The sequence below is a fragment of the Neurospora tetrasperma genome, assembly GCF_000213175.1.
Source record: "Neurospora tetrasperma FGSC 2508 unplaced genomic scaffold NEUTE1scaffold_2, whole genome shotgun sequence".
Taxonomy (NCBI): Eukaryota; Fungi; Ascomycota; class Sordariomycetes; order Sordariales; family Sordariaceae; genus Neurospora; species Neurospora tetrasperma.
The window spans coordinates 848,001-870,205 of record NW_009799100.1 but is presented as its reverse complement, the minus strand read 5'-3'; the positions used below and the strand labels follow the sequence as shown (position 1 = coordinate 870,205).

General features: G+C 51.7%; 9 protein-coding genes across 9 annotated transcripts; 5 read left to right on the top strand and 4 right to left on the bottom strand.

Moving 5' to 3' along the window:
• Positions 1–1,386: 1,386 nt before the first annotated feature.
• On the top strand, positions 1,387–3,054 carry NEUTE1DRAFT_38405 (uncharacterized protein; the record flags this gene model as incomplete). Its single annotated transcript, XM_009850444.1, has 3 exons — positions 1,387–1,541; positions 2,467–2,479; positions 2,833–3,054. 3 exons carry the CDS (start codon positions 1,387–1,389, stop codon positions 3,052–3,054), a joined length of 390 nt encoding a protein of 129 aa, XP_009848746.1.
• Positions 3,055–6,351: 3,297 nt separating this feature from the next.
• NEUTE1DRAFT_128310 (uncharacterized protein) lies at positions 6,352–8,325 on the bottom strand (the record flags this gene model as incomplete). The annotated part of the gene is made up of 2 exons (XM_009850771.1): positions 6,352–7,302; positions 7,397–8,325. The coding sequence occupies 2 exons, from the start codon at positions 7,769–7,771 to the stop codon at positions 6,385–6,387; spliced, it is 1,293 nt and encodes a 430-aa protein (XP_009849073.1).
• A 1,434-nt stretch (positions 8,326–9,759) lies between these two features.
• Positions 9,760–11,150, top strand: NEUTE1DRAFT_59461 (penicillopepsin; the record flags this gene model as incomplete). Its single annotated transcript, XM_009850770.1, has 2 exons — positions 9,760–10,945; positions 11,013–11,150. 2 exons carry the CDS (start codon positions 9,772–9,774, stop codon positions 11,135–11,137), a joined length of 1,299 nt encoding a protein of 432 aa, XP_009849072.1.
• A 1,065-nt stretch (positions 11,151–12,215) lies between these two features.
• On the top strand, positions 12,216–14,878 carry NEUTE1DRAFT_120700 (uncharacterized protein; the record flags this gene model as incomplete). Its single annotated transcript, XM_009850769.1, has 3 exons — positions 12,216–12,908; positions 12,972–14,076; positions 14,153–14,878. 3 exons carry the CDS (start codon positions 12,216–12,218, stop codon positions 14,560–14,562), a joined length of 2,208 nt encoding a protein of 735 aa, XP_009849071.1.
• A 1,199-nt stretch (positions 14,879–16,077) lies between these two features.
• On the bottom strand, positions 16,078–17,054 carry NEUTE1DRAFT_94144 (uncharacterized protein; the record flags this gene model as incomplete). The annotated part of the gene is made up of 2 exons (XM_009850768.1): positions 16,078–16,255; positions 16,331–17,054. One exon carries the CDS (start codon positions 16,810–16,812, stop codon positions 16,636–16,638), a length of 177 nt encoding a protein of 58 aa, XP_009849070.1.
• Positions 17,055–18,312: 1,258 nt separating this feature from the next.
• Positions 18,313–18,778, top strand: NEUTE1DRAFT_120698 (uncharacterized protein; the record flags this gene model as incomplete). Its single annotated transcript, XM_009850767.1, has 2 exons — positions 18,313–18,553; positions 18,681–18,778. The coding sequence occupies 2 exons, from the start codon at positions 18,313–18,315 to the stop codon at positions 18,776–18,778; spliced, it is 339 nt and encodes a 112-aa protein (XP_009849069.1).
• Positions 18,779–18,912: 134 nt separating this feature from the next.
• On the top strand, positions 18,913–19,227 carry NEUTE1DRAFT_39539 (uncharacterized protein; the record flags this gene model as incomplete). Its single annotated transcript, XM_009850499.1, has 1 exon — positions 18,913–19,227. The coding sequence occupies one exon, from the start codon at positions 18,913–18,915 to the stop codon at positions 19,225–19,227; it is 315 nt and encodes a 104-aa protein (XP_009848801.1).
• A 9-nt stretch (positions 19,228–19,236) lies between these two features.
• NEUTE1DRAFT_144910 (uncharacterized protein) lies at positions 19,237–20,050 on the bottom strand (the record flags this gene model as incomplete). Its single annotated transcript, XM_009850766.1, has 1 exon — positions 19,237–20,050. The coding sequence occupies one exon, from the start codon at positions 20,048–20,050 to the stop codon at positions 19,433–19,435; it is 618 nt and encodes a 205-aa protein (XP_009849068.1).
• Positions 20,051–20,458: 408 nt separating this feature from the next.
• On the bottom strand, positions 20,459–21,596 carry NEUTE1DRAFT_116247 (uncharacterized protein; the record flags this gene model as incomplete). Its single annotated transcript, XM_009850765.1, has 4 exons — positions 20,459–20,720; positions 20,781–21,247; positions 21,352–21,401; positions 21,506–21,596. Coding segments are annotated over 4 exons (555 nt in total).
• Positions 21,597–22,205: the final 609 nt, after the last annotated feature.

Below are 22,205 nucleotides of genomic sequence, written 5' to 3'. Positions count from 1 at the left end.
CCAATGCGAAAGAGGGACTACGGGGAAGAAGGAGGACACAGTCCTTATATACACTTCAAAATAGCCAAGCATGTGTACTATGTACATCGTATCCACTTGTGCCAAGAATGCCAAGACATGGTGATGGCTTCAAGACCGTTCACCGGAAGATATAGCTGGGCTACGTCGTGCAGTTGTTCACCAGACCTGTTTCTCTGGACACGATATAAGAAGTGAATGGCCCCAGAGTGCCGCTGGCCAGATATTTTTGCGCAAATTGCCAAGGCGTTGTGAAGCATCGCGAGTTTGTTTGGGCTGTGGGTGCAACCTGAGTTTCATGCCTCTCGGATCACAAAAGGCATAAATATCGGGACGCAATAGCTTTCAGCGTATTTGGAAAGTAGCCAAAACGTCACCCTTGCGCAGAACATCACAGTCAGAAGTACTACATAGCTCCATCAGCAAGCAGGTCTTAAGCAGTCAATAACCAGCTCCGCATACAGCCGTCCAGCCAGTTCAGGACTCACGGCCATGTGTATCCGCCGATTTGCCGAAAAGAAATGCTGGGAATGCAAGAACGTCATTTGGAGCGACGTCAAGGAGGAAAAGTGCTGGCCGATGGTTCTGGAAACAGAGGAGGAGGCTAAGAAAAAGGGTCGAACCCGAGGACAGTTCGGAGGATGCACACAAGGGGTGACCAAAAAGACTGATACGGACTGGAGCACTTGCTCCGACTGTGCCAGAAAGTCATACCTATAGGAGCGTTGATGGCAATCTGAAGTTTCGAATCAGGCCGATATTCCGTGGTTACCTACAATGGAAGTTTGATGAACGAATGGGGCTTACAGCTCACGCTCTGAGTAATGGCAACTTCAAATTACCGCAACCATGATACTCGCGTCCACTCACAAGAAGAATGCGGCCTCGATAACCCCGAGGATGGCAGTTTCCAATACGTTAGTAAACTCAGAGATGGTATTGATCTATGGAGCACAGGGTGAATCATCTGTGCATGCCGCTCGAGAAGTAACAGCAGCATCCAATTAGGTAGCATAATAACCCTTTTTGTCCCTCGCCTTGATTCTAGACAACAAGTATCGGAGGAGAGTGCACCACCAACCTCGATAGCGGCCATTCAGGCTTGTTTCCAGCTATATAATGACACATTCATAGTGTTACAGTCTAAGAATAGCATGGGAAGGATCTCGTCAGTGTGTAAGACCATCCCAACTCTGCTCTCTGGGCGCTAAATCCTATAAACGGCTGGCGGTGGGGAGGCAGATTTCTCCCATCTCGGACCCCATAACCAGGTCCAACGAAGTTCCAAACAAAACTGCTTCAACCTTTATGCCCCCCTTTGACAGTCAAAGGCAACCAAGAAAAACCCATCAAGTATCATCGATCAAGATGTGCAGAACCACCGTGTACAGAATCTACTGCGCCGACTGCAACAAATTCATGCGCGAGCACAGGGGCAGAGAGTACTGTGAAGAGGTTGAAAAATACTATAGAAAAGGCTACCAACCAGGATTGGACGCTTCTTGGCCTGACGAGTATGGCAGGTGCGAGGTTGGAGAGATAACTAGTATATTCACAGACATGAACACGCAGCGATGCTTTGCTTGCAAGAGAAAGAAAGATGAGAGAGGGGAGTCACTTAAGAGGAAGAGAGACGAAAGAGGGGAGTTACTGGGTAGTAGGAACAAAATGAAGCGCCAGAGGTTATGAGGTATCATGAATCATATCAGCGGCCGAGAGGGAGATGCGTCCAATCCTGAAGAACACTAGGCAAAGGGGAGAAGAACATGGGTCAGAAAGAACTCTCGGTCGCTATTCGAGGCCTCTCCGCCTTGGCAGGCAGGTGCCATCAGTTGGAAGGGAAGGAAGAACAGAGAAGGCACGAGAATAGATGGCCGCGCATGCGTGCATGTGTTTGCAGATAAAGGAAGGTACAGTCGTGAGCGTTTATCTACCGGTATTCTGTTTTCGACATCCAGTTTCTTTCTTCCTTCACATCATCTTCATTGAAGTCCCGGAGTCGATCGTTTCTTGCACGTGAATTAACCTCCAATTTGGACAACCAACATATCCGCTCTGCGCCGTTCCCCATCTTCGCCAACGCCCTAGCCGGCCTTTGTAAAGAGATCCACAAATATCTCGCACATCACTACATACCCAACCACCCTGTAGATATCCTCTCTGACGAACCCCATGTATCATCCCCAACAGGTCTAATCTAACAGCTCACTTTCCCATTTCTGCAACAATTTGAAGCTTCTGACGCATTAAAATTGTAGAATCGGAGTAATGACTGTGGCGTTGGATACCTACTCGCTCGAGATGATCGACGATGGGTGTGTTCAAGGCCTGAAGACTGCTTTCTGATTCGATTTGATCTGACTCTGGAACCGTCATGGCACTGGTGAATTGGCACAATGAAGCAGTGCAGTGCCCATCCCATGTGTGCCGTTTGCTTGTGAAGTAGAGCCCAGATATAGAGGTATGTCTTCGCAAAATGCGGCTTTCACACAACCTTCTAGGTTACAAGCTAACGAACGAGGTCGTCCCAAGTAAACAGAGACCACCGCGTTCGTACTTCTCATATGGCTCTGACGCAGATCGCTCTCGAACGTATACCTCTAGTAACGTACAAACGAGTCGTAATATACGACAATTAGCAATCCACAAGATAAATACCTCCTCTATCCCCCCCGTCTATCGTTCTGTCCTCCCTTCTACCTTACCATCCTCAAAAACAAAGCAGGTCAAGCCTACCTCTACAGTGCAAACCAACCACCGTCGTTAACCAATACTACCACCACCAACAATTGCTCGCTGCCTCACTATCTACAGCCCAAAAAGATGTGTCTCCACGCCATTACCCGCACCAAGTGTCCCGGTTGCGCTAGAGAACTGAAAACCGAGACCAAGGAGACCAAATGCAGCGATGCCATAACCAACAACAAGAGCTGGGGCAAGTGCAGGAGCGGAGGTAGAACCACGGAATCGAGCATATGGGGGCGGTATTGCTATAGTTGCAAGGGTAAGAGCAACTACAAGGAATACGACTGCTAGACTATAGTGGTACGTTGGCTGCTGGAGTTGCTTGTGATGGAACAGTTGGGACAGTTGGGACAGTTGGCAGACAGTTGGGTGATGGAAGATGGTGAAAAGTAGGCCTGGGTACCTTACAGATCACCTCGAGGTCAGGAATAGGGAAATAACAATAACTCTTCGTTCGTCTTCAATTTGCCTCTTGTCGATGATACTTCCGCGTTCCATTCACAACCCTCGCTACCTCCAATGTATAGACGTCCCCTTTCTCACTAATGTAAAATAGAAGGTAGCATTTGAAACGCACGACTTGGAAAATTTCCAGCAAACAACACCAAAAAGTCGCCCTCGTCACTCCTCGATTCAACCGCAACATCAACCAGAAAGAACAATGCATTTTGCATTCTAGAGGAAATCAAACTCGTATTGTGAAACCTACCTATCCATCTTACTCTGAATCTATCAAGGTTTTAGAGTGTTGGTGAAGTCGTTGTTTCCCGACCTCAAAAGTACGTGTTTTGAGTAAGAATGACCAGCTGTGCGTTTTGAAATGTTACCCACAGTAGCTCTTCATGGTGTCCACTTGTCAGGCTTGTCAAGTGGCGGTAGAAGTAAGCCAAACAGGTCACGATCAAATATATCACGCTTTCGATATACTCTTGCCAGCATCCACTCGTCCCTATCAACATCCCTTTTGATCGAGATTCAGAACGTCTTCCTGACTGAAACGGCACGATAGAGTTTTGGCCCACGTGCTAGCTGAGAAGTGCTCGCACAGTCAAGTGGAAGAGCGGTTCGAGGCACAAGTAGGATAAGGAAGGAAAATGAATAGAGAGCGTGAACAAGAGTTTCCTTGAATCATAATTTGATCAATGCCAAATGAAAGAGTGAATATTGTCAACAAAAGCAGTGAGTCGAAGCGGCAGTGAGGGATGAAGAAGGCAGTGTATCGTCATTGACTGAATGTATGTAGTAGGAGTAAGAATATCTGGTCGGCCTTCAACCATCCGTTCACCTGAATCAGATCCAGCCCTGCGGATGACAAAGTAGTACGTGATGTAGATGGATCCAGCGATGTGCAGACGACGAGAAAATAACCGAAGCATTCAAAATATCGCCTCGGGCGTGAACTGCCACGGACGGAGGGATTGGGAATAGATATCGGGTATAGATATCGAAGGTACCTCGGCCTCCAAAAGGTCAACGAGGTCAGTACCAACATCGACCACCCTCAAACACACAAGACACCCAAGATAGCCGTTACTATCCCGAATAGCCCACCCAATTCCAATGTGCACAAGACACGTTTGCATAACATATTGCCAGCATTGCGCCGTCGTGATGCGCAGAAGATCCTACCAGGTCAAATGCAACTACGTCATAAGTCGCCAGCGGGTATGGGGCGGTTGCGGGCACAGGTTTCATCAGGAGCATGTCAGCTTCAGAGAGTGCTCGAGGTGCGCACGCGAATGAAGGCGGTGAAGAGGAGGAGGAGGAGTGAGGGAAACAAAGGATTGAAGAGTGGACAGCAAGGAGAATGAAGGTTATCGGACCTGTTTGGATTGAGCTAATGATGGGCTGTCACGCAGCTGACTAGTGACGGGTAAGGGAAGGAAAAGAAGAAGCCGAAAGAAGTAAAGAGGGAAGTCTGGAAAAGAAGCAAGGAAAAGGGTATGTTGTTCTGGTATATCCACTGAACTCCCACCCAGTCCCAGGTATACTTTTCAACCAAACCATTGTACAAAACAATGGCTAGGTGATTTACCAAAACCCCCCCAAAAAAACCTAACAAACGCCCAAGCCCCAGACCTGAAGCCACCCTTTGACCGTGATCAATTCCGTCTTGGCGAGAAGCACAGGTCCCTTACTGTCCACCTCATCCCCATAATCCTTTTCTGCCATTACCCATATGATTCCGACATCCCCTGTCCCCATCTATACCTCATCGATCCCTGTATCGTTCACAGTCTTTACCATCTTCGTGGTCTTGGTGTTCCTTGCCCACCACCCCTGGAATATATATTGGGTTTCCCGCCTGTAGTGGCCTTCAAACAGTCCTCAGCCTCCTTCAGCAAAGCTTCGAGTTCCTCTTCCGTGGCATTTCTTGTCAGGAGAGGCTGCATGGAGGCAGTTAGGCGGTCCAGTCGTGCTTGGTCGAAGCCGTGGATGAGTCCTTCGGTTACTGTGGGTTTGGTAATCTTTTTGAGGGGCATCGAGTAGTACTTCTGGGGGGTTCGACAAATCTGCTCGTGGGTATGTCAGTTTATTTGTGGATATGATGATGCGACTGGTGATTCTTGTGGGTAATTGATAACGATTACAAAAGTAAGACAAAGGATATTACATGTGAATTCTTGTGACTGAAGTGCGTTATGGTTGCGAAATTCAACTCGACATTCGTGGTCGGAGGAACGGCATATTAAGGGGTCCGAGACGTCTTCTGGAAGTAGACTCTTCCTGTTGTCTCCGACACACAGTTGGCCTTGCCAACAAGGGGACTATTGTCGAGTCTTTGTCCAGTGGGAAACAACTCGGCAAGAGAACCATACAGGAAGCCAGGCATGCGCCAGGCTGGTTGAAAGGTTTTAAAGATGAGCGGGCTGGAACAAAGACCGACCGTGGGGAAAAACCACGTCCGCGCCTTCGGGAACTGTGGGTGACCAACCTCAAGGCCCTCTGAGGTAGCGATTTCCACGTTAGGATGTCCACCCCTCGGTGGCTTGATGCTGACCTAAAAGTCGGGTGGAAGGAGATGCGGAAAACTGTGAGGCGCCGGCAGTTGATGGATCTATTTGCCGGAACACAGAGCAACGGGACGGGACAAGAAAACAAGTAGCGAACCATCAAATGGTTTGTCATAGAAATGAACGATATGGTAAGAAAGCACTGGTTGCTAGATGTCCAATGGGACCGAGTTGACATCAATTTTGCACCACATGAATTGACAGAGCGAAACAGCAATACAGGAAAACGAATCATGAGCTCGGCCATGACTGTAAAACCAAGAACGCAAAGCACAATGTAAGCCCCTAGGCAATACTCGCCATCAATGGGGACATTCAGAAAGGAAGGTTCTCTGGTATCACTCGCTCAAACCAACCCGCTGGCCGACGTAAACAAAACAGAAACTGCTTGACCGGACCATATCCATCCAGGAGGCATGTTTTCCCATACCAAAAAAAAACAAAAAGCCGGAACGCCTTTATATCCCTCAGGCCCAAGAACGCCAACATGCAGAACCAACAGGATAGATAGAAGAAGGACTGAAACAGGCTAGAAGAGAACAGCCTATTCCTCAGACCACTGCTTGGGTGCTTGTGTCTGTGAGTGAGAAGCAACCACCGTGTTCACCTAGATACTCCTGTTGTGTGCTTCCCTCAGACGCTTAATCCAATGTTTGCGCACGTGGTTGGGCATCTTGCAAAACACCATGGCCTTGTTCTCGTCCGTGAGGGCCTTTTCGGCCACCTTGAGCTGAAAGTCCATATCCTCCTGGGCGAAGTCTCGGAAGAAGATCTCGACGGCTTGCTCTGCCCAACTCAACTTGGGCTTGGGAAAACGAAGAACCTCTGCCAAAGCTGTCACCGCATCGGGAGTAGATAGACTGCTGACTGCGGAAGAGCTGGCAATACCCGGGGGCTGAGAAGCGTGGTCAACAGAGTTTGAGGCAGTACGGCGGCGTTTTTCAGCGTTAGTAGAGCCGCTGGAGCCACTGCTGTCAGGCATGTGAGGCCTTCTTCGGTTCTGGACAGGATTCTCCTCGGGTGGCGTGAGGGCGGACGTGCTCGGGTTATTTCGGGGCTGATGTGCGCTCAGGTTGGGCCGGGAATGTGATGGTGGTTGCGACGACGGCAAGGTTGGTGGAGTGGGAATGGGGGCCAACACAGGGGCGGGGATGGGAGAGGGAAGAGGGGCGGAAGCCGAATGGACTGGCGGCGGCGGAGGAGGCATGTGAGCCTGTGGATGAGGGTTCGCGTAGGATTGATCGGCAAGGAGGTTCATGATGGTCGTATTAGGGGCATCCTGGTCGGCGTGGCCGGGGCCGTGACCGGGACCGTGACCGGGACCGTGACCGGGACCAGAGCCGGAGCTGGAGCCGGGACCGAGGCCGGGGCCGGAAGGGTTGAGGTTGTCGTTCGTCTTGCGGGGGCGTTGTTTGGTCAGTCGTTTGGGGGCACCGCCAGAGCCGATGACATCGGGGAACAAGATCTCGTAAAGTTCTTCATGTTCGAAAGGTCTTCCACGAAGGGAGCGAGAGAGTGGTTCCATCTGATACAACAGCAAACATGAGGTTAGCGGGAGTCGCTGAATCAAGATGCGACGAGGCAACGCGATGCCGACGTGACATGACATGACGACGCACCTGCAAATGTCTGGCCCATGCTTCCTCGGAGGCATTCACAGTCCTGGTCATGACATCGTAGTGGAAGTCGGGATCCTCGCGCAGACCACGCCACAGACGGAACTTTTTCCGAGCATTGTCGCTCTTGTTGATGAGGTGGCCCTTGTTGGCATAGGCGTTGTGGTGGGTGATGAGGGCCTGCAATGCGCGGTCCCAGGCCTCGGGCTTGAACGTGTTGCCCTCGCGTAGACCGAGATGGACCGACTCGCAGAGGGAGGTGAAGAAGGTGGTCTCATAGGCACTGTTCCAGCTGAAGCGGGGGCCGCGGTGCTTACCGGGAGCCAAGGCGGGAGGGCCGGCACCGGGAGCGGAGGCCGGGAAGGGGTCGTCGGACATTGGGGGCCGTCCGTGTGGTCCGTGGTCCGTGGTCCGTCCGCGGTTCCGTCCGGGATCCGTACGGGTCCGTTGACCACTGCAAGGTATAGCTAAGTACAGACCGCAGTAAGTACGGTACCGTTAAGGTGCCGCGTTGTCGGGATGAGTGGAGCCCCCTTTCTGGTCGGCTGTTGACGCCGTTTGTTGACGCCGTTCGAGTAGGTGTCCGACGGAGGCTACTCCTTGGACAGTGGCCCCGTCCGCCAGTTGAGTTGTTTGTTGTCCGTCTAGCAACGGGACTGACGGATGGTCAAAAAGAGGGAAAAGGGAATCGAAGACGGAAACCAAGCCGCCCGAGGGTTGGTCGGGAGGGTGCGAAAATACCCCAGAAACGGAGGCAGAGATGGGTCGATTGCACTGTAGTCAGTGGTGGGTCAAGGCGGCGGGGCAGGGACTGTAAAGTCAAGCAACTTGAAGCGTCAACACACGACGGCGCAGCACGCGCAGCTGCCAGGGCAGAGCGCGAGACGGTCAAGCCGACAAGGTGAAGAATTGTAATTGCGACGGCGACGGCGGGAACTGAGCGCACCTCGGCGTTTCAACGGGAGAAAGAAGAAGAAAGGTTTCGTTTCAATCGCGCTTCCGTTTCATGGCAATCATGGGAATCCCGTCATCAAGCGCGTGCGTAGATGAATGGATGTTCTCGATGCTCGGTCTAGACTGTGACTGGAGTGAGTGAGTGGCAATCGGGGGTTGGTGCAGGTCTTGCTTGCGAGGAGGAAACTGTTAAAGCCGTGCACTGCAGTCCAGACAGATCCCGTCACCGTTTCGCCGAATGATCGATTGAACTTCAAGTTGGAAAGAAGGCTGCAGTGACAGTGCACTACAGTATGTAGGAGACGAAGACGGAAGAGCGGGGCCTGTTGGACCGCAGATAAGAGAAGTGGACCAACGCTGCCAGCTGGCGTACTCGTCTCCACTGTCAGAGAGGTACAAGGCTACAACTGAAGCAGACTTTGCTTGCGGTCAAAGCGCAAAATTCAAAGTCGCGAAAAGTGAAACGGACCATGACTGCCACTGCACTGCACTGCAGAGTCGAGTCCAGACCTGTTTTTTGCTTCCTCTTCTGCCAAGCCAGATCACGGGATCTTGTGGACCCTGCTGCTCGCTCAAACCATTTGCATTCGACATGTCCCCTTCCAGCTCCAGTACTCGCTCATCCCAATCACCAATTCAATTGAATACCTCACTCCGTCTCAGCAGCCTTGTGATCAGCCACAACGGATGGCGTATAGTGTACGCGTTGTTGGATCATCGGCCCATGTGTGTCAGGACAGAGTTAGCTCCAGGTGCAAGTGCCAGTCCCCGGAATCTGGGAGTCGTCCTCTTCCGTGATCCGGGGATAGCTTCGCCCACAACTCCACGACCGGACAGCAACATCTGACGAATCGTTCAAGGCTGATCACAGTCCACAGGGTTTCATCGGCCGCGCTCAGCCAATCATACATGACCGAGAATTGGTGTGCTCCCAGACCACTTACACGCCCAGTTTCAGAATGCCAAGCCCTTTGTTTCAACTGTTTCGAAAATTACCGAGTTCATGAGTCGTCAACACCAACACCACAAGTGTCACAGCCATCCATAGCTACCCATGCCCACAATGCTGGCCCAAGAGAAGCATGTCGGCCCCTTGGAGTTTCGATGCTCGTCTCTTCCGAGTCTCCTGACGAGGCCTCCTCGTCGGCGTCAACAGTCTAGATGGCAAACCAGTCTAGTGATTCTGGTAGAATCACACCTCCTGAGGTCCAAGCGGTCCTGGGTTTGAATAGATATTGCCTCTTTCCTGTCTTTATAACAACATAAAAGATTGATGCAGCACTGAGCTTACTTTGTTTTCTTCTTGGCCACCTTTATCTGTATCTTCTATTCTTCCCACTCGCTTCTGCTAAACTCTACCACCTGGCGTGGTAGTTGTTGCCTTGTTGTTCTTCTGTCTTTTGAGTTCTCATCACTCCCTCACAATGCCTGTCTTATTCAAGCTCTTCATTTTTAGCGTCTTGCTTTCCCTGGTGGTGGCTGTGCCACTCACCAAACGCTCATTCAAAGTCGAACGGGTCAGGAATCCGAACTTCAAGGGACGCAATGGCCCCAGGGAGCTGTTGAAGGCGTATCGGAAATACCGAATGCCAGTTCCACAACCCCTACTTGATGCCATGAACAACCAGAACAATGGCACCACACCGACAATCACATCAATAACCCAGGCAGACACCTCCGAGAGCGAAAGCCTGCGGCTAGACGCTACTGGTGGCAGCAGTACAGCAGCGGCGACAGGAACGGCTACTGGTGCTGTCACGGCCACCCCTGAACAGGACGACGTCGAATATCTTGCTCCAGTCACCATTGGCGGTCAAACCATCAACCTCGACTTCGACTCGGGCTCATCCGATCTGTGGGTCTTCAACACGCAACTTAGCCCCCAGTTAACAGCTGGCCATCAAGTCTACAACCCTGCTGCATCCAAGACCTTCAAATTGCTACCGGGACATACCTTTGAAATCAGCTATGGAGATGGCTCTGCTGCTGCCGGTAATGTCGGTACCGACGTGGTGGAGATTGGCGGTGTTTCTGTCCAGAACCAGGCTGTCGAGCTTGCCACCAAAGTTACCCAGACATTCATCCAAGATACCCAGAACAATGGCTTGCTCGGCCTTGCCTTCTCCAAGCTCAACACTGTCCAGCCTCAGCAGCAAAAGACCTTCTTCGACAACGTTCTCCCCTCTCTCGCCGAGCCCGTCTTCACTGCCGATCTCCGCCATAATGCCGTCGGTGCTTATGAATTTGGCCGCATTGATAACACAAAGTTCACGGGACAGTTGGCATGGATTCCCGTCAACACAGCTATGGGCTTCTGGCAGTTCACGACATCTGCCTTCTCCGTTGGGAGCGGCCAGGCTGTGAAAGTGAAACCGACACAGGCTATTGCCGATACGGGCACCACGCTGATGCTCGTTTCCCAATCAGTGGCCAACGCCTATTATAGCCAGGTCCAAGGAGCTAAGAACGATCCAAACGCGGGAGGAATTACATTCCCCTGTAGCACCAACCTTCCCGACCTCCTTGTGGACGTGGGTGGGCGGTATATGGCCCGCATCAAGGGCGATGACATCAGATTCTCCCAAATCGATGCCACTAGTAAGTTTACACCATCTCCTTTTCATAACAAGTCAAACACTAGATGCTAACATCGATGCTCTTTTAGCTTGCTTTGGCGGTGTTCAGCCCACGACATCTGCGTTGGAAATCTGGGGAGACATCTTCTTCAAGTCTCAATTTGTCGTTTTCAACGGCGGTAACAACACGCTCGGCATGGCCCAACATGTGTAGTAGCACATGCTTTATGTCGACTAGTGACGACCGCCATGACTGTTCTGCGCCGGAATGATTGATATAGTATACCTAATAATATCATTTTGAACAACAGACCCTCAGGATCTATTGGCTTGCTTTAGCTTGGCCGGTCTAAGTTATGTGATCACTCAGTTTGACTTGTGACCTCCGATGTCAAGTGGACAACTGATTTTTCAGGGCCTGTCTCTCAGCTACATGAACCTCGGTGTTTTCTTTCACGGAAGCACAGTATATGGATGATTGGTGGGAAGATTTATATGCAGTGCACCAAGATCTCTGGTTGATCGTTTCCGCGAACCATTTCCCATCTCGTCACAAAGTTGCATTTGCCTTGCGGCTCTAACCCGGTCCCGCATTCAATCCGACACCACAACCAAAAAAAAACATCCCGGTCCTCAGAACATCACGCGAGCTTCAAAGGCACCATCCCCCGCATTCCAACTTCAGCACTGACGACTGTGGCTTCGGCATGAGCTTCTCTTGGTATCGTTTCTAGTCCCGAAAACACGATGGGAGCTCGGCCGTTCTCAGAGGGGGCGGGGTGTTGCACAGCGCGAGAAGAGGCTACATGTAGCCTAATTAATATATGGGAATGCGGCCCGGCTGTTGTCGGTGGTCACAACCGCTCGGGATGTTTCCTTGGCCAGTTGAAGAACATAGTATTCGCTCGCCTCGTGTCCTCCCGAACGCCACAACATCTCGTCCACTGCCGGAGCTGCACCCCGCCATTTATTTCGCACATGAAGCATGACCCCACTGCATCACGATGATCCTTCGGGGCCTCAGCGCCCGATGTTTTCCAGTCTAAATCCAGGTCTTACATGCCCGGAAGATGATACTGAAGATGGAATTAGGTAAAGTGGCGGTAGCTATCCGTTCAGGAAGCTCGCCGTGGTTCCGACTGGGCATTTCTTGGACTTCAGTATAAGAGAAGGACGTTTCTTGGTCTGGTGGGAAGGGAGGGAGAGGTTGACCTTATGAGAGGAATTCAACCCTGGCTGAAGGACCACCAAGAAGAACCGGGACCGTCACAACACTCAAGGAAGCGCCCGACATGCACCTTCGAATATTTGCGGTGTTGGCCGCGACTTCCCTCGCCTGGGCCGAGACTAGCGAGAAACAAGCTCGTCAAGCTGGCTCAGGTTTTGCGGCGTGGGACGCAGCCTATTCTCAGGCAAGCACTGCTCTCTCCAAGCTTTCACAACAAGACAAGGTCAACATCGTCACCGGAGTCGGTTGGAATAAGGGCCCATGTGTTGGCAACACCCCAGCTATTGCATCAATCGCTTATCCCCAGCTCTGTTTACAAGACGGCCCTCTCGGCATTCGGTTTGGAGGAAGTGTCACCGCGTTCACGCCTGGTATCCAGGCGGCTTCAACATGGGACGTCGAATTGATTCGACAGCGCGGCGTCTACCTCGGTGCGGAAGCCAGAGGGGTTGGCGTACATGTCCTTCTTGGACCCGTGGCCGGAGCGCTTGGCAAGATCCCCAATGGTGGACGTAACTGGGAGGGCTTTGGTCCGGATCCCTACCTCACAGGTATTGCCATGAGCGAAACAATTGAAGGGATCCAGAGCAATGGTGTACAAGCTTGCGCCAAGCACTTCATTCTCAACGAGCAGGAGACGAACCGCGAGACTATCAGCAGTGTCGTCGACGACCGCACCATGCATGAACTATACCTCTTCCCTTTTGCCGATGCTGTACACTCAAACGTTGCAAGTGTGATGTGCAGCTACAACAAGGTATGCTCATCCTTGCCTTCTTGTATGTAACCTGAAGGATCTGAGTGGCTGACAGGCGTCTAGGTCAATGGTACATGGGCATGTGAGAATGACAAAATCCAGAATGGCCTTCTCAAGAAAGAGCTAGGTTTCAAAGGATATGTCATGAGTGACTGGAACGCCCAGCACACCACGAACGGCGCTGCAAACAGTGGTATGGATATGACGATGCCCGGCAGCGACTTTGATGGCAAGACGATCCTGTGGGGACCACAGCTCAACACCGCCGTCAACAATGGTCAGGTCTCCAAAGCAAGACTGGACGACATGGCCAAGCGCATTCTCGCATCGTGGTATTTACTCGAGCAGAACTCAGGCTACCCTGCGACTAACCTCAAGACCAATGTTCAAGGAAACCACAAGGAGAACGTTCGCGCAGTGGCAAGAGACGGCATTGTTCTGCTCAAGAACGACGATGACATCCTCCCGCTCAAGAAGCCTAGCAAGCTGGCAGTCATTGGGTCATCGTCCGTTGTCAACCCTGCGGGAAGGAACGCCTGCACCGACCGAGGATGCAACACCGGTGCGCTCGGCATGGGTTGGGGCTCCGGCACGGCCGATTACCCCTACTTCGTAGCACCCTATGATGCTCTCAAGACGCGGGCTCAGTCCGACGGAACAACCATCAACCTACTCAGCTCTGACAGCACCAGCGGCGTAGCCAACGCTGCCTCCGGGGCCGACGCCGCACTAGTCTTCATCACAGCCGATTCCGGCGAAGGCTACATCACGGTCGAGGGCGTGACCGGCGACCGTCCCAACCTCGATCCCTGGCACAACGGCAACCAGCTAGTCCAAGCCGTGGCTCAAGCCAACAAGAACACCATTGTCGTCGTCCACAGTACCGGCCCCATCATCCTGGAGACTATCCTCGCGCAGCCGGGCGTCAAGGCGGTCGTGTGGGCCGGTCTCCCCAGCCAAGAGAACGGCAACGCCCTCGTCGATGTCCTATACGGCTTGGTCTCTCCCTCGGGTAAGCTGCCGTATACTATCGCCAAGAGCGAAAGCGACTACGGCACTGCCGTGCAAAGGGGAGGGACGGATCTGTTCACTGAGGGTCTGTTCATCGATTACCGCCACTTTGACAAGAACGGTATCGCTCCCCGGTATGAGTTCGGTTTCGGTCTTTGTAAGTTTTTCCCTTCCCCCTTCCATAGTAGGTAGGCAACAGTTCACTCACCTCTTCTGTACCTCAAAACATGCAGCCTACACGAACTTCACCTACTCCTCCCTCTCCATCACCTCCACCGCCTCCTCCGGTCCCGCCTCGGGTGACACCATCCCCGGCGGCCGCTCCGACCTCTGGGAAACCGTGGCGACCGTCACCGCCGTCGTCGAAAACACGGGTGGTGTGCAGGGCGCCGTGGTACCCCAGCTGTACATCAGTTTACCCTCTTCCGCGCCATCGAGCCCCCCGAAACAGCTCAGGGGGTTTGCGAAGCTGAAACTGGCGCCCGGAGAGAGCAATACAGCTACGTTCATTTTGCGGAGGAGGGATTTGAGTTATTGGGATACGGGCAGGCAGAATTGGGTGGTGCCTAGTGGCAGCTTTGGGGTGGTGGTGGGTGCTAGTTCGAGGGATTTGAGGTTGAATGGGAAGTTTGATGTTTATTGAGTCAGCTGTGGGGGGTAAGGGCTGTTAGCTGACCTGCCTGAGAATTAGCTGCCTCTTTCTTTTTCCTTCCTTCTTTCTTTCTTTCTTTCTTTCTTTCTTTGTGTGGCTTTTGTTTTCTTGGACAAGACCTCTTCCTTGGATCAAAGTTTGGAATGTCCAGCACGTGTGTTCATTTGAGCGTGGGCTCGGATATTGAAGACCAAGCCGCTAGCCAGACTATGTGGTCTCATATCGATGAGTAGCGCTACAGCGAAAAAGCTTCAGGGAGCATCTCGAGTAGCAACAGATTAGGTCGAAGTGCCCCCCATGCTCTTTTGCGTTCTCTTTCCATGGGTATCATGCTTATGTGCAGCTACCTGTGCAGGTTGTCGGACTTGGGACCAGTACTGTCTCCCACTCTTTGATCCCAGCCCTCTATGTCATAACTGACTCCCATCCAACGCCACTGGGTGTCTGGCAGTAAGATCATCACCCTTCCAACTCTCGGTAGCCGGGCATTAGAGGCAGCCAGCAACGACAAAAACCGAAATAATCGACCGCCATCCATTCCACGGATTCCATCCCGCTTGTTGTTAACTTGAGAACCATGGATCATGCTCAACAATCCCCATTTTCCCATGGTGCCGGGATCAAGGGGCGATGGTAACTTATCATGTCACACAATGACACGCTTGTCTCCGGACTTCGGTTGTGGTACCATGCATGCTCCGAATATGGGATGTTAAAAGTCACGCACGGCAACTGTCCTCCTTTAGTGCCCAGAAGCCAGATACCGTGCTTGCCGCGCGAACCCCTTTCCCCTCCTGCCCTTCGTCGTTCTCCCCGCCAAACCAGGGGCCGAAGCTTCAAGGTTAGTTTCGACAAGTCGCTCACTGTCCCTGCTGTGCTTGTAGCCGGCCAGCGTGATCGGGAAGGTAGTCAAGAGTAGACTCGACAATGCAACCAACCGCCCCCCTGCACCTAGCTTATCACCAAGATCGTGAAGCTGATAGGGGCACACCTACCTCAAAAAGATCACCTGTTTGTTGATCACGCCCCTCCTCCGTGTGCCATTCATTGCTGGAACCCGCAAGCTTTGATTGGAAAAGATGTTCACACCAAAACCCGCGAAATGCGCTCACGAAATGTGTCAGACTGCTGCCCAGTGTGTGTGTGTGTGTGTGTGTGTGTGTGTGTGTGTGTGTGTGTTCGTATCGATGTTCCCCTCACTTCCGGACCCTACGTGTAGTGGGGGGGGATGGAACTGGTCGAGAAGGAAAGGATGAGGGGATTGCATTAAACTAAGTTCAGGGCGACAGGGCGTGACGGCGTGGATGGCCCCTTATTCGTCTCACCATTCCACTAGTGACTAGTGTCGATGTTACCTCCCCTCTAAGCTACACTAGGTGGTGGGCTGCTAGTGCTGGGCAGTTAGCGTACGATGTAGCGCTGTTGCCGCGGGTAGGGCTTGGGATATAAGAATTGAACTTCCCCTCAGACTTCAATTTGGTGTTTTCTTTCCTTTTTCTTTTTTAAGACTCTTTGATTTCGTATCAACGGCACTTTGACCACCAACCTAAGCCAAACAAATCCCCAACGACAACGACAACAACAACAATCAACATGTGCGGAGACTCTTGCTCTTGCGGTGACAGCTGCACCTGTGCCAACTGCCCCAAGCACAGCAAGTAAATGCATTTGACCATGCAAAATTGTAAGTCACACCGACATGCATGTCCTGCCTGTCTTGATGATGTTCGAACCGAATCAAATTCCTAACATCACCCAGAAACCAATTCCCAAATTGTTTCAGACCCGACATCTCCATCCCTCGTTCGACGTTTTTCCGAGTATGATCATCAAGACATCGCCTCTCATTGAACCGACTGCCTAGCAAAGGGGAACCGGAAACACCGATATGGAGTATCACCTCAGTGTCAACTTTCAACAACTGCGTTCCTTATGAATCAATCGGTTCCGGGTTTCGGTCTGGCTGGAAGTGATGGACGTTCGGGTTGCCACACTGGGAAAGCTTGTGGATGGATGAACGACTCGTTGTGCTGCGTTATACAAGCATCAAATTAAGCTTTAAATTCAAGGAAGATGACCAATCTTCTTTTCCGTTGCGTCCCCTGATGCCACAACTTTGTGGAACCCGGTTCGAATCGCTGCATGTTTGGATGGAAGTTCCGCTGTGTTTTCCAAACCGGCAGATGCTTTGGACTTACTGGAGGAGAGTTGTTGTGAGAGGGAGACTTGCTCGTGTTTCATTGTGTTCGTATGTTGCTCTATCAACTTGGCGAAGTGGGCTGGGAAAGGTGAGTGATGACCCTATATGCGGCTCCCTCTTCGACTCTTTTCTTGGCACGGGGGGTTAAGTATCAATGTGAGGACACTGCTATACTTTGTCGGCTTCGGCAGGGGTTTGCTTTTTTTTTCTTAGTATGCAGACCAAACTAATGCAGTAAGTTCGTATTTTACGAATCCCATAATCTCACAGATATTTGGAGGATAACAGTGATCCCAACAGCGAGATACCCGGTGAGTTCTCCTAAAGGACTGACACTGCTGACACAGCCACTGTCTCAAAAGGTAAGTCCAGCATGAAAGCTTGCCACCTACCATGCTAAACAAATTAACCTCTTTATCTCCCTTCGTATCATGTTACCCACAAAGCGTTGAGTGGGACGGTTGGGGCTACATATGGGCCTGAGATGACCAATAATTTATAACGTAGGTCCCATATCCCCGAAGGTTCACAAAGACTAACGTAAAAATCACACCACAGCGTACAGTATCGTTGCTCAACACCATCCATTGGTACTCCGATCTATAACCTTGTGAGAGCGTGAAATGGACACAGGTGCAACCCAGTGGATAGACGATGTTCCCATTCCCACCGGACTGGCCGAGCAGCGAGACAGAATGCCTTTTGGCCAAATCCAAACACAAGCACAAGCTTAATGCTCTGTTTGGGTAGTGGTTACTGTCGTTGACACCTTGCCACTCACCAGCAGCATGTCGTGGAAGTAGCAGCGAGGCAACCCGTTCCCATCCCATACCTGTAGTCTCATTGCTGGCTTGATGCGATATGCTCTTATGGCCTTAAGCTCAGCTGCCCTCCTTCCACCGTTGAACTTCCGGTGATACCCAGACATAATCCACTGCGCGATATGTCATCATCACCATCGAACGATAGATATAATTCTCCGATGTCGCTTGTCTCAAGATGAGATATATGGCGATGCAGGGACTTGGGGCAATCTGCACGATCGGGTTGTCGAAGAGTAGGTAGAGGTAGGTAGCTTCAAGATGGTCTTGGACAGCACGGCACAGCCACGCAGTCGAGGTCCAGACTCGATATTGTACCTGTAGATCTCGACGTGGACCAGATTCCAGAAACATCGAATAATGTAGATCCAGATGTAGATACGGTAGGTAAATCAACAAAGGCAGCAGAAGACCTGAAGGATGAATGATTCCTTCAAAACCTCCCTTCAACCAACCTCCCATCCAACAGCGCCTCCGTGTCAAGTTCGTAGAATCCAACACACACACCTTTAACAGTATAACCCACATCCAACTCATCTTTATTATCCTCAAACTAGAACTCAAACTTAGACTTCGTCTTCAAGCAACAACATATACACCCACACATACACCCACACCCACACATACACATCCATCTCTCATTTCATGCCTACTTCCCACAAACAGCAAACCAGTAACACCCAATCACGCCTTACCAGCACAAGCACCACTTATTCAAACATGTGCACCCAAGCAATCACCCAATCCCTCTGCTCCCACTGCAAGGAGCTGCTCCTCGAAGTCACCACCGAAGAGCGCTGCCCCAAAGTCATCCAAGCGCAAGCCTACACCTTCTCGTGCGGCGCCAAGAAGACGACCAAAGCAAGGGAGTACCCGAGGAAGTGCGCTGCGTGTGTGAAAAAGGAGAGGGAGGAGGAGGAGGGGTCGGAGAAGAATGGGAGGAGGATGGGGGAGAGATCAGGTAAGTCCAGTCCCGCTCGAATAGAGAGGGTCTTTCTTGTGTTGTTTGTTGCTCGTGCGAGCACTGCATGTGCACACTGCACATTGATGGCTAACCTCCACGTGTTTTACCTACCTACCTACTGTAGTGTCGGCAGCACTTTTGTTGAGCCCCCTTATTGCTGGTCGAGGTATCCGCTGCCAGTCGTGCCCTTCTGTTTGGCAGCTGGGAGGACGGAGTCGGTAAGAAGGGAGGAGGTGTGTTGTTTTAGTTGGTGAAGCGTCAGGATCTCATGCCTTTTTTTTTTGGGACTCTATGAAATCTCGAATAAGATGGTGACGGACTAGTAGTTTGGAGGGATGGAAGAGTAGCTGTGGACTATGATACAATCAACGGGGAAAAAACACAAAGAGAGGAGCGAAGAACAAAAAGGAAAAAAAAACAATAACAACACCAGGGATTCGCTGGTCGTCACCGACCCAACTACTAGTCTGGCCCTCACTGGCTTATCTATGGGAGAGCGGACGGGATCCCGAGTTTTCCAGTGGGTATGGTCGTATGTGCTTCTTGCTTGCAAATGTGGAGCTTATCAAGCTAGGCAACTGGAATTCCTGTGGGCCTTCTGCCCGTGGTACGTCCTTTCTTTTCACTTGTCGACGGGGACACTACAACATAGAACTATTCAAGACGTATAGCTGTCTGGGAATAGACCAAGTTGATTATCAGCTGCTTCTTTCATTTCATTCGATCCTCCTCTTTCCATATGGAGACCGATGATAGGTCCGCCCACACTCATTGCCTTCCCTATTCTCAGTCCCATGGTCAGTGGCTGGCAACCCAACCCTTATACTTCTTCCCTAGTAGTATCCCAAACCACCTCTGTCCCTTCCATGTCCCATTCTAAACTAGAGAACTCCAAAACATCAACCTCTTCCGCTCGACATCCAACCCTCCCCGCGGAAGTGCCCTCACCCTCGTCTCCCCAACCACCAACTCCCTCCTCCCCTTCACCAGCTGCTTGAACACCTCACCCCACCCATCCCTACTCATCTCCACCCCCACCCAATCGATCTCTTCCACCTCCACAAGCCTAAAGAGTCCAACAAATTGCTCCGCCTTCCTCGACAACACCGGTCCTTGACACCAACTCCTTCCCTGATCCCTGCTTTCGGCATGCTGAGCGCGGATTCTCCACTGTAGAAGAACTTCAGGAATTCCCTTCAAGATGATTTGGTCATCGGTCGCTTGAACTACGCCGGTTGGGTCGCACCAGAGCATTTGATCGCGGATGTATCGACGAAGCTCCTCGCGCTCAGGAGGGAAGGTGATGGTGGATTGGATGCGTTCTTCCCAGGGCATGAACCAGCGGTTGCCGACAAGACAAAGGAGACGGCGATGATTGACAATGGGTCGGATGGTGATGTGGGGTTGGCCATCACGCTCGCTGATGACGAATTGTACGGTTAGTTTAAGGCCAGGGACGGGCTGAGGGGGTTGCAAATTAGTGCTGTAGGACATTGTCTAGTTAATCTTGGTCTGTTAGGTGTCGTTGTTACCTCCGGTGATTGAAAGGGGTCTGGTAAGTGGCCTGTAAGGTTTGATCATTTATGCCGTACTGGATACCGGTTCTTCAGCCCATGCGTCTGTTGAACTGTCACTCATTTTCGTAGTAGCGTCTGTGGGACGGTGGGTGCTGGGGCCTGCGTGCACTACTAACACGGGAATGAGTCTTGAAGTAGAGAGGATGATTAGCCATCTCGACTAGAGACAACAATGGATATGCTAGCCGGTGACGCATAAGGGCGGCGTATAGCGGTAATGTTGATGTACATAGTGCCTGGCATTGTGCGTCCGTGACTTTGCAGCATCGTAAAGGAGCAGCTATTGTGCGCAATCAGTGACAACGCGAAGCGAGGAATTGAGTCATGAAGAACAGAGATGAGATGTCAATTTGACGGGAATTGACCCATAGCTAAACAAACGCCAGAATTGAGTATCAGAGAAATGCAAACCATGCCCCCCGCCACAGCCCATAAAACGTAGCATGTAGAGAAAAGGAACGAGTGTTGCCCTGCAACACAGAAGAGAAGAATCGGTCGTTGTCAACGGCGCGCGGACTTTTTCAGACTTGCTGTGCCGGAGTCATATCCTCTATTGGTCCTTGGCCTTCTTGCCCTTGGCGAGATAGCTGTGCAGTCAATGTTAGCATTCTGGAAGATTTTAGGGTAATTGCATTGAGGTAACTTACCTGCTGAATACACTCTCAAAGACGGCGACAGCGGCGAGGATGCCAGCACCCCGGCCAGCATGCTGCCATGTGAACTGCCTGCGGTCGTAAAGACCCCAAGCCCTGTAGCCGAGCCATCCACTAAGACCAACAACGGCCAAGAGGTTGACGGCAGCGAGAGCACCGGTGGTACCATCGCTCAAGCTGGCGAACTGCTTGGTCAACCAGTTGTCGGCCTTCTTGGCCTTGCTCTTGGCCTTCTTCTTCGCAAGGTCGGCTTCAGCGCGGGCCTTGGCCTTGGCTCTTTCGGCCTCCTCCTTGGCTGCTTGTTCCTCCTGCTCAAGGCGGGTGGCCTGGGTCTCGGTCTGGATTTCCTGCTCTTGGAAGTCGGAAGGAACGGTGTGGACAGAAGGGGTATCGACGTCGATCAGGGAAGAAGTGGAGGTAGACTCGTCAACCTCGATCTGGGGAGGGAGAGGGGCAGCAGCCTGAGAACAAAGGACATGTCAGAATCGTTATTTCATGGCGCAACGAGTCAATTGCGACATCATTGCTGAGCGCGTTGCTGAGGGCAGGTGCAGCGAGAACTTACCTCCTCGGGAGTCTGCTTGGGGCCCTTGGCAGCAATCTCAGCGTAAGACACTGTCGCGAATGGTGGTTAGCTATGTTCTCGAAATTGTCGCATGGTCCAAGTCTCGGGCAGATATGCCGCGCAAGGACACAGAGGAAAAAGGTATTAAACTTACTGTTGGCTGGTGGTGGTAGAGGTGTTGTGTGTGTTGGCTAGAGGTGAGGCGACGACGAATCTCTTATTCTTGGATGTTCTTGAAGTTCAATGGTGATGATCTGGGGAAGGGAAGCTCTCTGGAGTTGACGGCCGAAAGAATTTGTATTTAGGGACGAACAAGCACGGGATTGGATGAGCGGCGTGAGGTCACCTCGTCAACCAAGGAACTTGGAGAAGGGGAGGATTCAACTTGGTCAAAGCTTGGCAACGTCGGTTCGGTTAGTAGAACGACTCAAGTTATGCAAACGACCTTACGGCCCAAATTGGAACAGGCATATCCACGATCCATCTCGAGGTATCAATGTCAGGTCAGTCTGGCAGTCACAGATGCAATGCCACGTGCCTGCTTGACTTTTCGTTTGAACAAAGAGTCTAATGCTGGCTGCGAATCGTAGTGCATTACTTACAGGTGACAGCGCATGAACGGGGAGCTTCAATTCGTAAACGGTGACGCAACTGGATGGGCCCCGGAGTCAAGCGGAGGTCATCTCACCACCCCGGAAAACAGGGCGACAGGCCCCAAAAACAGCCCCGCTGCCCCGCTATACCCACTAAAAATACCCCAAAATGGAAGCCAGCACAGCTGAGCACCCATGTCGCTAATGACGTCTGCGGCTCCGCTAGCACGCTTTTTTAGCTTCCAGGCCTCCGATCCAAGC